This window comes from Nilaparvata lugens, chromosome 4 (genome assembly GCF_014356525.2).
Source record: "Nilaparvata lugens isolate BPH chromosome 4, ASM1435652v1, whole genome shotgun sequence".
NCBI classification, from domain to species: domain Eukaryota; kingdom Metazoa; phylum Arthropoda; class Insecta; order Hemiptera; family Delphacidae; genus Nilaparvata; species Nilaparvata lugens.
The window spans coordinates 18533803-18549509 of record NC_052507.1 but is presented as its reverse complement, the minus strand read 5'-3'; the positions used below and the strand labels follow the sequence as shown (position 1 = coordinate 18549509).

Sequence of the window (15707 nt, the reverse complement as noted above, 5' to 3'; positions counted from 1 at the left end):
ACTATCCTTTGTGCTTCTAAATCCCTCACTTTTCTTGTACTTTCAATATCACTGTGCACTGTACAGTAATTACTTTGAAATTATGAATATTTCATGAACCCCGAGTGAAAAGGCTTCTTAGTTGGAAAAGAGATTTAAAAGAAACAGTTACTAATTTTAATAATATTGAGTGGACTTTATACTTCCTCAGCTTTTTTTTGGATGTACATATTTCTTTAATTTTACAAATTCTGGCAGTCGCATTTTAGAGATGTAATATTTTGGACGTCTCTAGATTCATTTCTAGAGACGCCTCTTGTAGACGCAATTATTCAATACAGTAGGTCAATGGATGCGTATTGGAATCTAGAGGAATGTGGTAACAAAAATTAATCAACTGATTGAGTTGAGAGTTGTACAAATGCAGATTGTGAATATTTGTGGATGTTGTAATAGTGATAAATGCTCAGTTTCTTGTCGAGTTCCTGATAAGTTGCCAGCTATCATTAAAACAAGTTTATGCAACTAGCGGTAAAAGTGGCTGCCGCTCAATGGCTCAATACAATAACTTGCAAGTTCAACTTGACAAAAAAGGAAGCCTGATATTTGAATTGAATGGATTGAGTATCCTCGTGCTTTTGCAAGGAATTTTACAAACTACTAGTAACTTATTGATTATACATCTAAGTATTGAGCTATTGTTAGTAGCACGTGATAGTAATGAATGACAATGGAAGCAAGATGAATGGCGCCATATATTCACAATACTATAGCTGTATGGTCGATGATAGAATTGTTGGCTTTAACGTTTGCAAGATTGTTGAGTGTGAGAAAAATATTAATATCCTGAAGTAAGAGTTAATCAGAAGTTTCGTCTCTGTCCATGAGATGAGATTTTTTTTAATTTGATACCATGATACTTATCATTGTAGAAATATATGACAATTTTCAAGCAACTCTAAACCCTTAATACGATACATTCATCCCTTGCCTTTCAAAAGTTGAGAACAAATAATCTATAATTAATTGTGAACAAGATTGCTGAGTGTGAGAGAAATATTAATATCCTGAAGTAAAAAGTAATTAGCAGTTTACTGTCTGTCCATGAAACAAGATTTTTTTTAGAATTTGATACTTTGATACTATGATACTCATTATTGTAAAAAAATATGACAATTTCCAAGCAACTCTCAACCCTAATACGATACATTCATCCCGTTCCTTTCAAAAATTGAGAACAGATTATCTATTAATTCTTAATAATAGATAATAATAATATTTTATTAATTCCCTCATTGATCTGTTGCTCTGGTCTGGCCCTGTCTGTGACTGGAGGTGGAGATTGAACAAGCTCTTTGAAGCTAATCAAATGAAGCCAATGAAGGGAAGTTGACATTATTTTTTAATGAATGTGGGAGGACGAAGAATTGAGTGTACATCACGATAAAGTATGTTTTTCACGAGAAAAGTGTCGCCCTAAAACGTTTCCTAGAAGGTAAAGTTTTTCATGTCTGTCCCTGATGTACAAATAACCATTTTTCAAATATCAGAGTTCTCTCAGAGGAGGTATAAACACTGAACAAATTTTATTTTAAAAAAACTCTTCTAAAGAACTGTTCATTCAAGACACGTCATACCATGTGTCGATTTCCACTGGAGACTTCAATGAATAATTCAGTAGTTGAAGTGAACATTACTGTTCACTTCAATTCCAGTACTGAACTGGAGTTCCTGAGCTCGAAATTCAAGTTCTGCATTGAAAAGAGTGAAGAGTTTCAGCACCTTAATTTATACCAGTAAATATGGTTGCTTTACTACTGCTGTAGGAGACCCTTCCTCTAGCTTTTTCACTTAAGCTTTTTGTGAAATGCACTATAGTAGAATACCTACGCCCTCATTACCAGCTCAGGATTATAAGATGATTCCTCGTAGTCTTCATATTTCTCCTTATGTTTTGGAATTCTATTAAAAATGAGGTTGATACAGTCTAGTTATTCTTTTGTTTGTAAGCAGGAGAAATTGATCTCTAGCATGATACTTTATTAATTTTTGGACATTTGAGGTAATTTTTATTAGTTGGAAAAGCGGACTTCCAGAGTTAGCAACTGAGGTGGGCTGTTGTAATGCTGGTGGTCACTAATACCAAACATTCGTCATGAGTCAATCCAATGACCTGCCTTGATCCTCACTAATAATAGTCTGTGATCATTGTGGAATATGCCATCGTGTTGGCACTCAGTATTGAATATAGGTTTGAAGCGTATCACTATTGATAATTGAAAATGGTAATTATAAATGAAATGGCCTGACGAGTTCAATCACAGTACTCTCGATACTTCGACTTTCAGTAGGACAGTAAAGTACAAAAAAATGTCATTCTTATAATTATTTGAAACAATAGAGGCGAGGTTCCAATTGAATCTAAAATACAAGTGGGTTTCAAAAATACATGATAAATGAATCTGGAAATCGTGTATTATTCAAAAAGAATCAATCTAATTAATGCTATCTGAATACAAAAATGAGTAAGCCCAACTCACTAATGGAAGATGGTGAATAGGAGGTAATGAGTCAAAAGTTCTCTAATCAATGAATTTGAACTGAAGTAGATTTGACTAATTATCTAATGTTCTTTCAAGGAAGTTCTCCTTTTCATATGTTAGACTTTATCTGTGATTCGTGAATTGGAAAACTGGGACTGACTTCCCAACTTTTAGAAACCAAAGCAAAGAGAGGTTCAACATTCAAATTTGAATTCAACATACAAATATGAATTCAACATTCAAATTCGAATCCAACATTCAAATTCGAATTCAACATACAAATTCGAATTCAACATTCAAAGCAATAAAACTGAGCTGTTCCGGCAATGAGTATTCTATCATGAATTATATTCAAACAATGGAATGAACTATAAGTTCTTGGAATTGGAAAGAAAATTCATAAACCAATGAAACTAGAATGAGAGTTATGACAAAATAAATATCAATTTATTACTCTTTTACAGTATACCTCTCTAACTTCTCAAAGTGGATAGCTTACTATATTTATTTTTATTTTATCATTGAAAAGTTACCCTTGATATTATATTATTTGATAATCATATGTGACTTTATTTTTGGCATTTTTTCTAAAGAACGGGAATTCTTAAAGATTTCCGCCATCGAAGGAAGACTCTACGTAGGAAGTGTAGAAAGGATTTATGAGAATAAAACCGTCGATTACAATAAATTACAATAATCATTGTTCCTGACACACCATTGATGTTTGTTTATATCTGAACAAACAAAAAAAAGTTGTATGTTTATTTATAATAGAATCAGTTATAAGATTATTTTTGGTGTAAAAATTTTAAAAAAATTCCGAATATAATCATTCTGGAGATACAAAACGTGTTTTATGGAGATGATCCCTATTCAGTATTTTTTGAAGAGTCGGTCGATTATTTACAGCTTCTTCATGTGAAGTGATACCCGAGTACAAACAAAGAAATAATCAGAGCAACCCCTCTCAAAAAAAGGCTAGTGGATATAGTTTATCGTCATCCAAATCAATTCTTTGTGCTTAAACAAGAACAATAAATTCAATTGTGACCAGTCAGTATAGAATGTAACATTCTATATGAATTCTATATTCTATTACATTCTATATAAATGTAACATTCCATAGAATGTTACATTCATATGTATGTTACTCACTGATTGTGACCCCAATTGTTAAATTCTATCTGGGGTGAATAGATAAAACATCCTACTCATGTTTGTGTTATAAGTGTACTCGCTCAAACTTTTTCTCTCTCATCCACCTCTTTATCATCCCTGCTTCCCTGTTTTCAAACTCTTTACTTTCTCTCTTCCTGTTATTTATATAGGAACCATGATAATTATCTATTTCTTCATCCAGTAAACCACTACATTGTACATTTGCTTTCTTTCAATTGAAAAAGTTCCATTGTAATTTTCTTCTCTTCGAGTTTTCTGTGTATTTCGAATGAATTGATTGGAATAAAATTAGAGAGAATTGAGAATCATCAGCAACAATTGAATGAATCACGTTGTAGATTAGCATCAGTTGTCGAAAGCAAATCAATAAAACTCCAACTAATAAGCACCATCATGATATCTAGATAAATATTAATAATTGTAGTCGGTGACAAGTCGAGGAAAGTAAAGTTTTTCAGTTTTTGAATTTATGAAAGAAAATCTAGTAAATTAATGATTGATCGGACTAGATTAATCAATTATTTTTTTGACATAATATCAAGGATAGTTTGAGTCATGTTTAGGGACTCTCAATGATTTAAATATCATCTCCCTGCTATCCTCGTAGCTATTCTCATTTCAAACTGTCCTTTCAAAAGTTTTTTTTATGAAGGTCAATGCTCGAATGGAGCATTACTAACTGGGCTTTCTCAATACTAATGGCAGGATGATGATAACAGATGAATAGACCTGCATGTTTAGGTGGGCTACGAGCCTCCGGGGACAGATTTTTAAGCTTTTAACTGATATTTAGCGGAGTTTCCTCACTCGGTCACCCGTTCAAAGTGGTTCTCTCTCACTCTTCTCTCACGCTCTCTCTCTCTCTCTCTCTCTCTCTCTCTCTCTTTTCGCTATTTCTCTTAGTTTATTTCAATGAATTTGGAACAAATTTTTTGATCAATCCAGTTTTCGAAAATAGATTCATTTCATCTAATTCATCATTTCTTTGAATCGAGCATAATAATTTGAAGACTACGGAACTAAATGGTACAGATAATGATTAACACATCATTAATCACAAACGTCCTTTTTTGAGAGACAAATAGGATTAATATCTCAACATGGTCGGTGTAGTTTGATATGTTACTAAGTGGCATGAAATAGTGCAAATAATGAACGTGTATATGAAATCAAGACTTAACAGTTGTATAGATCATAACAGCAAGAAGAGGAAATCTGAAAGATTTGAATATTTAAGAAAAGCAGAACATCCATTTCATCAATTTATTCATTCATTCATTCTTTTACAGAAGCACTCGTCATTGAAATGAGTGAGAGATGAAAAACAAGTGAACCCGTCTTACATATCTTGCAAAGTCATATGCATGTTATATATATATCAGTTGCGACCTGAAAACTCACTGAACATACTGTACTCTTGTTTTTGTTTTTATTTTTATATTGAAATGTGTTAGATTGCTTCGACAATTTTAAACTTTACTTTATTTAGCGTATGGCAGTATACACAACACATTTATGATCACAAAATTCGAAAAAAAAAGAAAACAATAGAAAATTCATATATAAATCGAATGAAAATATCTTAGTCACTTTTGACCTGGAAATTAGAGGCATGCTTCCAGGGTATTTAAGTAGGCTATTGATGCTGGTTTAGCCAACAGGAAATCTTCATGTGCACCTGTGTATGCTGATCTGGGACATTCCTCCACTATGTGTCTCACAGTCTGGACTGCTCCACACTCACAGAAAGGGGAGTCAGCCTTCCCCCACTTATGCATCAGATAGGCACATCTACCATGATGAGTTCGTACCCTATTCAATGCCGACCATGTTTTACGAGGCAAATCGAAGCCTGGTGGCCTTTTGGTTACAAATGGGATGTCAATGTTCTGCTTTGCTGACCACGCTTGTTGCCAGGCCTCAGTTATACGGAAACCTGAATCTAAGGCTGTAATTGCCGCCCTAACCGGTGGCTTACGAGATTGCAGACGTCTCTGATTGGCATCTTGTATATCCTCATGTATTGGCAGGCTTCGATTTTCCTGTATCTTCTTGTACTCTCTAGTAAGGGCATTCATGCGTCGAAGATTTGGGGGTGGGATGTGACTCAACACCGGGAGCCATTCCACAGGGGTAGATTTTAGAACACCACCTATCATTCTCATTGAGTTATTTAGCTGAACATCAACCCTATGAACATGAGAGCTATTCATCCAGACTGGAGCACAGTACTCAGCAGCTGAAAAGACAAGGCTTAGGGCTGTAGAGCGTAATGTAGATGCTGAAGCTCCCCATGATGTTCCGCAAAGTTTTTGCATAATATTGTTTCGGGTTTTTAGTTTTTCTGCTGTCTTTGTTAGGTGCTCTTTGAATGAAAGTGTCCTATCAAGTATCACGCCCAAATATTTTGGAGCCTTATTGTGTTTAAGGCTTCTATTCTCGAATTGAATTCTTAGCTCTCTGTTAGCTTCTCTATTGTTCAGGTGGAAGCATGCAACTTCTGTTTTACTTGCATTTGGTTGGAGACGCCATCTTCGAAAGTACCTACCCATCTCTCTCAAGTCATCTGTAAGAATTTCCTCTGACTCTTCAAATGATTTACACTGTGTCGATAATACCCAGTCATCAGCATAGCCATGTTTTCTAGTCAAGGTTTCTGGCATGTCAGCAATATACAGACTGAACAAGAGAGGGGCAAGAACTGAGCCCTGAGGCAGACCATTCTTAAGTTTCCTTTGTGAGCTTATATCAGATCCAATGATGACTTTGAAAGTTCTATCACTCAGCATATTATTCACAAGACAATGATGACTTTGAAAGTTCTATCACTCAGCATATTATTCACAAAACTTTACTAATTTGTCAATTAACCTTTCAGTCCAGGCAATGAATGCTCAAAAAAGGGTATAGAGGGAAGACAATTTTTGACCCCACAGCTCTGTTAAATGTAGTCTAGTAAGGAGGTGAACATATTTTCAAAATTCCCCACCCCAATCCCCTGTGCGAAGGGGGTTGGGGTGGTTTAGAGGTACCATTTTTTGATTTCTCGCATAAAACTAAAAACTTTGTATCTCAAGGACTTGACTGCTTGCAAAGCTGACTTGACTGATGCAACAAAGCTCCAAAGTCAAAAATTTTGTTTAAAGCATTCCCTCCAAATTACTTTATCAATATTGGTCTATTGTTGCAAAAATGAAGATTTCACACTCAACACTGAAGCTGTTGCAAAAGGTGTAGGGAAATTCGTAAAAGCGAGAAATTATGCATCAAATTGAAGATAATTTAATGCATTATAAGCTCATGATCAGCATGGATTTTTCCCGTTGATTTTTAAGAAGTTGAAAGAGCAAAAATAGAAAAAATTGGTGGCAAACGAGATATAAAAAAAGTTGTAAAATGAATATTGTAGGAAATTATGTAAGCTTTGATTTTTTATACGACAGTTAAGTCCTTGAGATACATAGTTTTTTAGTTTTATGCGAGAAATCAAAAAATGATTCTTTAAACCACCCCCACCACCTTAGCACAGAGGGTAGGGGGGAGAATTTTGATATGTTTACTTCCTTACTACCCTTAACAGAACTGCGCGGTCGAAAATTGTCTTCCCAAATTTTCCCTCTATAACCTTTCCTTGACTGGACTATTTTCACAAGAGGATGATATTTTAAATGAAGATGTTTCACAAAGACAAGTAAACTGTAGTAAGACAAGGAAACTGTTTTCCAATCATTTTCTCCTCCCGGTCGGACAGTACACTTCATTCAGTTGATTTTTACTGTGTAACTTGCAATATATTCAACTGTTCAATGTGTTTTTTGTTAAGTTCATTATGAATAAAGCAATTCAACTGATGGCAATTTAACATTTAGTGTTATTGTGCTATTATCACTCCCTGAACAGTTGAGTTTTCCCTATGCTCATTTATTTAAACTAATTTTCTTTTACAGATGGAATAATGAATTTAGGACGTTTTGTTGTATCAATGTAGAAAATATCTTTCAAACAGTAAGGGGGGGGGGGTTGTACCTCCTGACCATCATAATGGAGTGTGTCCCGCTTTGAGGTCATTACAAATATGGTCACCTTATGCTATATATATCACTGTAATAACAGTCGAAATAAGGTTGGACTCACTTTTGTCATAACAATTTTCTGTATAAAAGTGTTCCTGGAAATTTGGAAATAGAAGCAATCATACAGAGTTGATAGATAATAATTGAGAGATTGAGAATACATAGGATAAACTAGCCAAAAACACACTAAATAAGAATAGCTGATATGGTGAGAAAATAATATCATGGAGAAGGTAAGTGATGGTATATAAGATATAGAGAATCTATGCATTTCTCTCTCCACTCACTGAGTACTTTATCAGTTGGAAGTGTATATATCTCAATAACGATGCACTGAAGGTACAAAAACTTGTGATGGAGTACGAGGAGCTTATACCCTTATTCTCATCTTATTTACAAGTAGTAGAATGAATTTCAGAAGGCACGTGTCTTCACTTGTGAACTGAGATGTGTAGTATTGGAATCTCAACAACTCTAATAATATTATTCATCATTCAATGGAATCTATCTTTGTAGAAGCGTGGATATTTTCATGTAATTTATAATATTCTTAGCTTAGCCTACATCTTTTTGCACCAGGATATTTTCTTCTGCAATAATTTTTAACTTCAATAGCAGAACTTTCCTCGTTTCCAGTAAATGACCTTGGAATAGTGAGTGTCTTGATAAACTAACGTTTTGGAATCGATACAAGTTTGCTCAACCTTCCAGCTTTTAGCTAGACAATTTCTCCTTGAATATTCACACCCAACTTAACCAATTAGTGAATAGATAAGAACGCGGTTCTTTGAATTCTTCGAATACGGGAGAAGACTTTTTAAATCAACATTCTGTCAGCTTGGTGGCGTTTGATTGAAGTTGCAAAATCAATAGCTATTTCATAAATTGGAGTGGACTAGTATCATAGTTCATTATTCAATAATATGATGTGATTGGAATTCACTTCTACAGTAATGCAATCAGTTTCAAACATAATTGACCTCACCAATCAGCAAATTATACAACCTCATGCCTCCTACTATCTATGCGATGTGTACAGCCAGTACTAACCATGAATTGAATTTACTAATAGTAACCAACTAGTTAACAGTACTAACCTACCAATTCAGTAACTGTGAAATTATTAGTTATTGGTGCAATTCATTACCTTATCCTGAATGGCAAAATGGAGTCCATTCAACGTGAGCTCAGCTTGCTAGGCTCATATCTATGCGTAAGTACATTCTGCCGTTCTTTATGAAAAAAATTACCTCAGAGGCAAAAATGTTATACCATTGCATTCTTAGAGTAAGAGTTATCTTTCATAATCTGCTCATCAACAACTATAACTAGACCTATTAAAAGTAAGTAATACATAAAATTCTTCGCTAGTTCAATCGTGGATGAGTTCGAATTCGAAGAGTGTTTCGATAACTTACTGAACTCTCAAATCCCCAAACTCTCAAACTCCCAAATCCAGTAGGCTACTACAGTGCACACTGGTCTACCATTAGTCTTTCTCTCTCTGTACTCTGTTAAACAATATTCGTTCACTTGTAGAATAGGACTAGTGTCTGGAAACTCTCTCAAAAAACGTTAAACGTAACGTGAAATTGGAGGTCTAATTCAACAAGTATTAACAACGTATTTTTTACTATAATGCAGTGATCCATTTGAAGAGTGATAAATGATGAGTTCGTTGCTACCAAATAGTATGATAACGCGCTAATCACAACGATATGATGAATTCAGAATGATTTGCTTGTTGATTTAAATGTAATTTGTATTGTAAACAGTATGGTAGATCTATAAAAAACCTTCATTTCCCACTTCCATCCATTCATCATTAAAAATCAACAAGATAATCATTCAATATCCTTATATCAATTCTAACAATCTGCGCCCTTAAACTATCCATTAATTTTCAGGGCATTGGAAACGTTTAATGAATTGCTCTATCTTTCACAAAACAAGTACGGTAATGAATGCGGTTAATTACCTTTCAGTTGAGAATGTGTAGTTGGCTTCAATCATCGTGAAATCCTCATGTTCGCGGTTGTAGAGAGTTGAATCTTCCAAGAACGTTCACAAAGGGTCGCGTCAACAACACAAACACTCGATTGGTGTAATCAATAGACCACCCACAATGTCTCACTGATGTCTCTATCATTCATCTTTCACTGGGAGACAAATGGATGAACGTATTTCAAATATCACGGCATTGTTGGATTTTCGGAGAATGGAGACAAAATTATATTCTGGAAGAAACTTCACGTGAAGAACGTCGTTTTGTAGCTTCTGCACCAAGTGAAAGGTCACAATTTCGCTCTCAATTAGCTCTTGTCATGCATACTGGGATTACAATTCACAAGTATTGCTAGAATGAAGAAGGTATAAGCAAACTCTCGACATCAATGCTATTTGGAATTGGGGATTGTAGGTCTCTTTTCCTTGTGGGTCTACCACATGAATGGAATATCAATGTGATACTATGGAGCTGAACTAAAAATATATAATTTATAAGCCCTGACTACAGTGCCTGCTGGTCCTTAATAATAATTGGTCCATGTACTTTCTCCATCAATATGCTATCTTATCTATAGTTATTACAAATTGCTTTTCTTTCATATCATATACAGCTCAATAATTATTTTCTCAATTTATATTTTGTAAATTCATCTATAATTTCGCTGTATTGCAAGCTATTTAAGTGTATAAGCCAGTAAATTAAAATAAATTGATATAGCTAGAAGAAATGGATTTTCTAGTTTTGTTTTCAATTCTACGCGTTGTGAATCCAATTACTTTTAATTTTCCTGTGTATTCTATTCAATGTTTTTCTAAATCAACCTTTAGACCAGTATCAACTATTGAAGAATAATTTATATTGGTTATCTTTTAGAATGTCTATTATTCTTGAATCATTTGGAAGTAAGGTGTTGAGGATATTTTTATGATACAGTTTCCGATCATATCTTTCACTAAACTGGGGAGCTAGCTAACTTGACTCTAGAGTTCTACATTAATCTCATGCTTCTATTTTCCTTTTTTTTAAAAACTCAGAGATCATTACAGAAGTCTAAAGCCACAAGATCATTCATTTTTTCGAGCATGAATATTGAGCTACCTTCCAAGTGGGGAAATTGCTTTGTGCCCTTCAGAAGGAAAAAGAGCTGATAAAGGGTTGCAGTTGCAGGGCTTATTGAATATTTATGATTGAGGGTAATGTTATTCATGCCATTTGAGAGCTAACTGCTCTGTTCCACCAGCACCTCATCAACTTTTCATTTGCTCGGATTCGAGTTTCTTTGGAATTGGAACATCTCTCACTGATCCAAGGAGAAAAAGCTTCCAGCTCGTGTGATTTTAGTCACGCTAAAGACTTTCCATGTCCGATTGATGAAATTCTCACAGGAGCGTTAGTTGACTTGGCAGACGATCAATTGTATCCTCAAATTCTCACTGATTCACTCTCTCTCTTTTTCTCTCAAAAATGGAGAGATACTTTGTTTCCGAGCATGATCGAAACTCTTGCAGAGAGTAGAATATCACATGCTCCACTTAATTTCATGGAACATACATTTTTAGATGGTTTGACAATAAATTTGCATTGACTCATTCACTCAAAGAGATATAAGTAATGATATGTTAAAAAACTTCAGTAAGCTATTGTTTTGAACTTCATTTTTATTGTATAAATATGAGATTAGAAGGATCTTGACCGCTACAATTGTTAACTGATATTTCGACTAAATCTTTCAGTTATTGATTTTTCAATTGAAATATATTATATAATCACAAGGATTGTTCTCATGCATCACATGAAATTTTGGGATGGAAATCACCAACCTCTACCTGATATCTCCAGCTTTTTCGTAGATTCAAAACCAAAACTGAAGTTTTCCTATTAGTAGTTCTTGATGCAAATAATATGGCGGAAAATCACTTATAGGATTAGATTTAGAAATTTTACCTGGGATATCTTTTTTTTTATTGAGTTTTTTGAATCTGAACTAACTCTAAACCTTGTGAAGAATTTATTTACGAAATATCTTTTGAAATCTGATTTATACTTTTATCCTAAGAATACTTCTGTTGTAGATATGAGAGAAAACTTTTTCCTGGTTAGAAACATCTTAAAAATAATTCGATGATTCCATCAGCTAGGGAATCGATTGGGTAGAACAGAGTCTTGCAACGCCTATGCACCCATCTTGACGAAAATCCTGCCAAAAAAATGGGAGGGGAGGGGAGCGTTTCTCTGAAGAAAAACTTTTCTATCAACACTTGAATGGCAATGATTCTATCAATCTTGGATTACAGTCCATTGGGTGAAAATAAGAGTCAGGGTTTCATGTAATATCATCCTAACTATTTCAAGTTTCGCATTGTGGAACACGTAACTAACTCGAAACGTAACTGATGATGCACGGAACCGCACAGGGGATCGGCTAGACCAGTTGATCAGACCATTGCCCGTCGCACACTGAAACTGAAACGGAATCTAACCGGTCCACACTCAGTGCGTCTGCTCACAGAATCTGCTCCTCACTCATTCTCTCTCTCTCACCCTCATCCGCAGCATCACCCTCTCCTCGCAAATCGACCACCTCAACTGAGATATCCATGCTGTCCTTGAATGAAGGTCTAGGTCTAGGTCCAGTCCTGGTTCCTTCCGGCTTCATTCTAAAAGAACACGCTACAAAGTTTGACGATTTTGAAAGGGTAACTGGATAAAATACGTTTTTGCACACTTAAAAAACTGTAGCACTACTATTAATCCCGAAAGACCACTCTTGAAAATTTGATAAGGAGCAACTATGTAAATACGTAGTTCTATATTCCTCCTCTCCCACAGACTCGATTCTAGAAGAGGAGTACTTTTCTAAAAAAATATTTTATGATATACATTAATTCAAGTGTTGTCAACATGTTGCTTTTTTGAGAATAATAGTTCATTCATATCAGTTGCTTTATCGGTATGAGGTAAAATCAATTCGATTATGGAAAAATAATCTTCAAGATTTAGTCTAGAAATTTGATAGACGAAGTTTATTGTGAACTGGTTATAGGTCCATGTTTCCTTACAATGAGTCGTGATAGCCAGCTTGTGTAGCCTGAAGGTCTGGAGTGTCGCAATTCCAACTTTTATCAATTCAATGTCATGAATCCTTATTCATTTCTATCATCACTCAACTATCATCAAATATTATATCACCTACGCACTAGTGAAAATCATCAGTGAAAATGTATGAACAGTCTACATCAGTTTGAAGGTTTATCCAGTCAAACTCCTAGCATGCGTTTGTTTATTACATCTGGACCATAACTTTTCCTCTTCTTGTAGTTCAGGTAATCTGGTGTTGGAATATGGAACTGTCACAGAAGATAGAATTTGACTGAAGAAGAATTATGTTTCATGCTTCAAGTGACGTGAACAGATCCGTCTACCGTACTTTCGGAAATACATTTTTGAAAAAGCCTCGGAAAAATGATAGATGATAAGTGAGATCTATCATAAGTGATATACCAATAAATTGATTTAAAGTCACATCAATTACATTCAACAATTTAAAAATGCGATGAACTAGAATTCTGTTGTTACACCATCTATATCTAGTAACAAGAATTCTACGTGATTGTGATAGGTTGAATCTATTTATTTATCTTGGTTACAATCAGTTTTCTCTAATTTTGCGAATGTAAGTGAATAAATAATGCTGAGTAACATGACTAGCTAAGGTTCAATGTCAAAGTTTTCAGGTCGCACTGATCAATTTCAAGCATTTGATATCACTCAATGATTTCAGGCAGCCGGAACCAACGACTCAACGTGTTCATCTGAAACACGGGAATAGCACGAGAAAAATAAAAAAGCCTCGCCAAGATTCCAACCCAAGTTCTCTTGTTCAGAAAGCCATCATCCAACACGACTACGGCAACTCCATTCGGCCAAGCGGATCAAGCTGATTACCAATAATTTACAGCTTTGGGATAAATTACACAATTTTTCAATAATGATGGTTTTGGTAACGTGTATATATGGGTCTTATTCCTTCCGAATTGGAAGGTACTCATAAAGTTTTAGGAGTTCAAGATGACTGGATCAATTTGCAAAGTGGTATTTTGTCCAGTTTCATCTCAAATTCATTTCCTTGAATTGAATCGCGTTCTCGAAGAGTCAAAAATGATTGGCTGATAAAACAATGATCAAAAGAAGTCTCTACGAGATTATAAATTGGTTCTAAACTACTCCTAAAGTACTTGGGTATCACTGGCACCAACGAAGACTTTTAAACAAGACTATAATACAGTTTCGAACAGTCTATGAATATTAGTACCGTTATTGAATTTTCACCATGTGAAAACAGTGTTTTTGCACAATGAAATCAATGATTCTAAGGAAAGAATTAGAGTGGTTCAATATGACAATATCATAGCAAAAGAAATAATATTTATTAATCTATGTAAATTCAAGATTTGTTCAGAAATAAATAAAATGAGCAGGTCAATCCTGTTGCAAGAATGAGAGCTCAAGGCTACCTACATTGACAAAAGAATTTGACATTACTTTATCATGACAAGGAACCAACCTGAAACTGTTGGTTCACTCATCTCTTCTATTAGCAACGTACGAGCGTAGAACATTGACGGAAAATCTCTCGAAGCAAAAACCCGGGCGTTATTTATTCATATCAGCAAATACTCTTAATAAATTGCAGTTCACAAATAAAAAATTGTATTGCAGATACGTTGCAAAAACCATATTATGAAAAGGTTGGAAACAGATGTTATAAAGTATCGTTATGTGGTGGTCTCACTGAGCTCGTTTGTTACGTGATTTGGATACGAATAAAATTATTTGTGGGTGTGTTTAAAATTTTGTAAAAATCATTGAAGACATTGCTTTCATTTTTGAGATTTATTGATTTGAATTGAATGCTTTAGTTCTAATTAATACATACCTTTGATATTGACTTATTGATTAGACAGTTTACGGTATATAGAAGAAGAAAAAATACCGTTCATCTCAATACCATGAGACAGTTCAACTTTATTCTTTCCAACAAGTATCATATGAAAATCACCTGGTTATCACATCACCTCCTATTCAAGATGTGCATGTCTGAAAATCACTAGAAGAGAGTAAGTTATAAATTCAAAATTATCCATTGTAGATATTTTATTTCAAATGTATTCTGTAGGGATAAATTATAGTAAGTGAATGTCAAGTACTATTTTATTTTAAATTCTGGTCCACATTATGTCATTACCATTCTCTGATGATTTAAAATACAAACAGCTCTATCTTTTAGAAGTTTTGGTGAAAACTGTAGAGGTGAGTGGGTAACTTTAAGAATATTTTGATTGTGTTAGATAGGATGGGATACAGTTGGTACATAGTACAGTTGGTTTCAATGCTTGGTTTAGAGTTTAGAGTATTTTCCACATTTCAATATTGAACATTCAACATTATTTTTCATAACCTAGAAATCAATCAGTTTTACAACATAGAGCCACAGAATATAAATACAACAATGTTGCAGTTATGTTAATACAATTAGGGTCGTTTGCACTGTCACAGTTTAAACTAAATTTCATTTTAAACTGGATTAAATCCGTATCAAGTCTCGTTTGTTAGAATATGTTTCTTTTTGAATTTAAGCCACCACATGATTTAATTTCGGCTTCAGCTTTGACTGTGCAAACGTTCCCTAAATGTTGTATTCTGTGATAGAGGTTGACAATAATACTATTACACTTGACGTATAGATTAAGCTGATGTAATTGACATGTCAAATATTATTATATTTAATCTATAATATATATGGAATATTATAAAAGCAAAATGGCACTGATTCCAATGCTTGGTTTAGAGTTTAGAGAATTTCCCACCTTTTAATTTTGAACATTCAACATTATTCTTCATAACTCATTCACTTACTAATTCATT

The 15707-nt window shown here is 34.3% G+C and overlaps 1 protein-coding gene across 6 annotated transcripts in view; it reads right to left on the bottom strand.

Annotated features, from left to right (window-relative positions):
* LOC111055321 (annetocin receptor) overlaps window positions 1-12230 on the bottom strand; it is a 188185-nt gene extending 175955 nt beyond the window's left edge. The window contains exons 1-2 of one of the 6 annotated variants that reach the window (XM_039426848.1): window positions 11603-12230; window positions 9753-10130 (exon numbers count right to left, since the gene is read on the bottom strand). In XM_039426848.1, the coding sequence (XP_039282782.1) occupies window positions 9753-9787 (35 nt within the window). In that variant the 5' untranslated portion in view covers window positions 9788-10130; window positions 11603-12230. The remainder of the gene's footprint in view (window positions 1-9752; window positions 10131-11602) is intronic. The other 5 variants (XM_039426852.1, XM_039426853.1, XM_039426849.1 and 2 more) reach the window with 5 other exon arrangements.
* Window positions 12231-15707: the final 3477 nt, after the last annotated feature.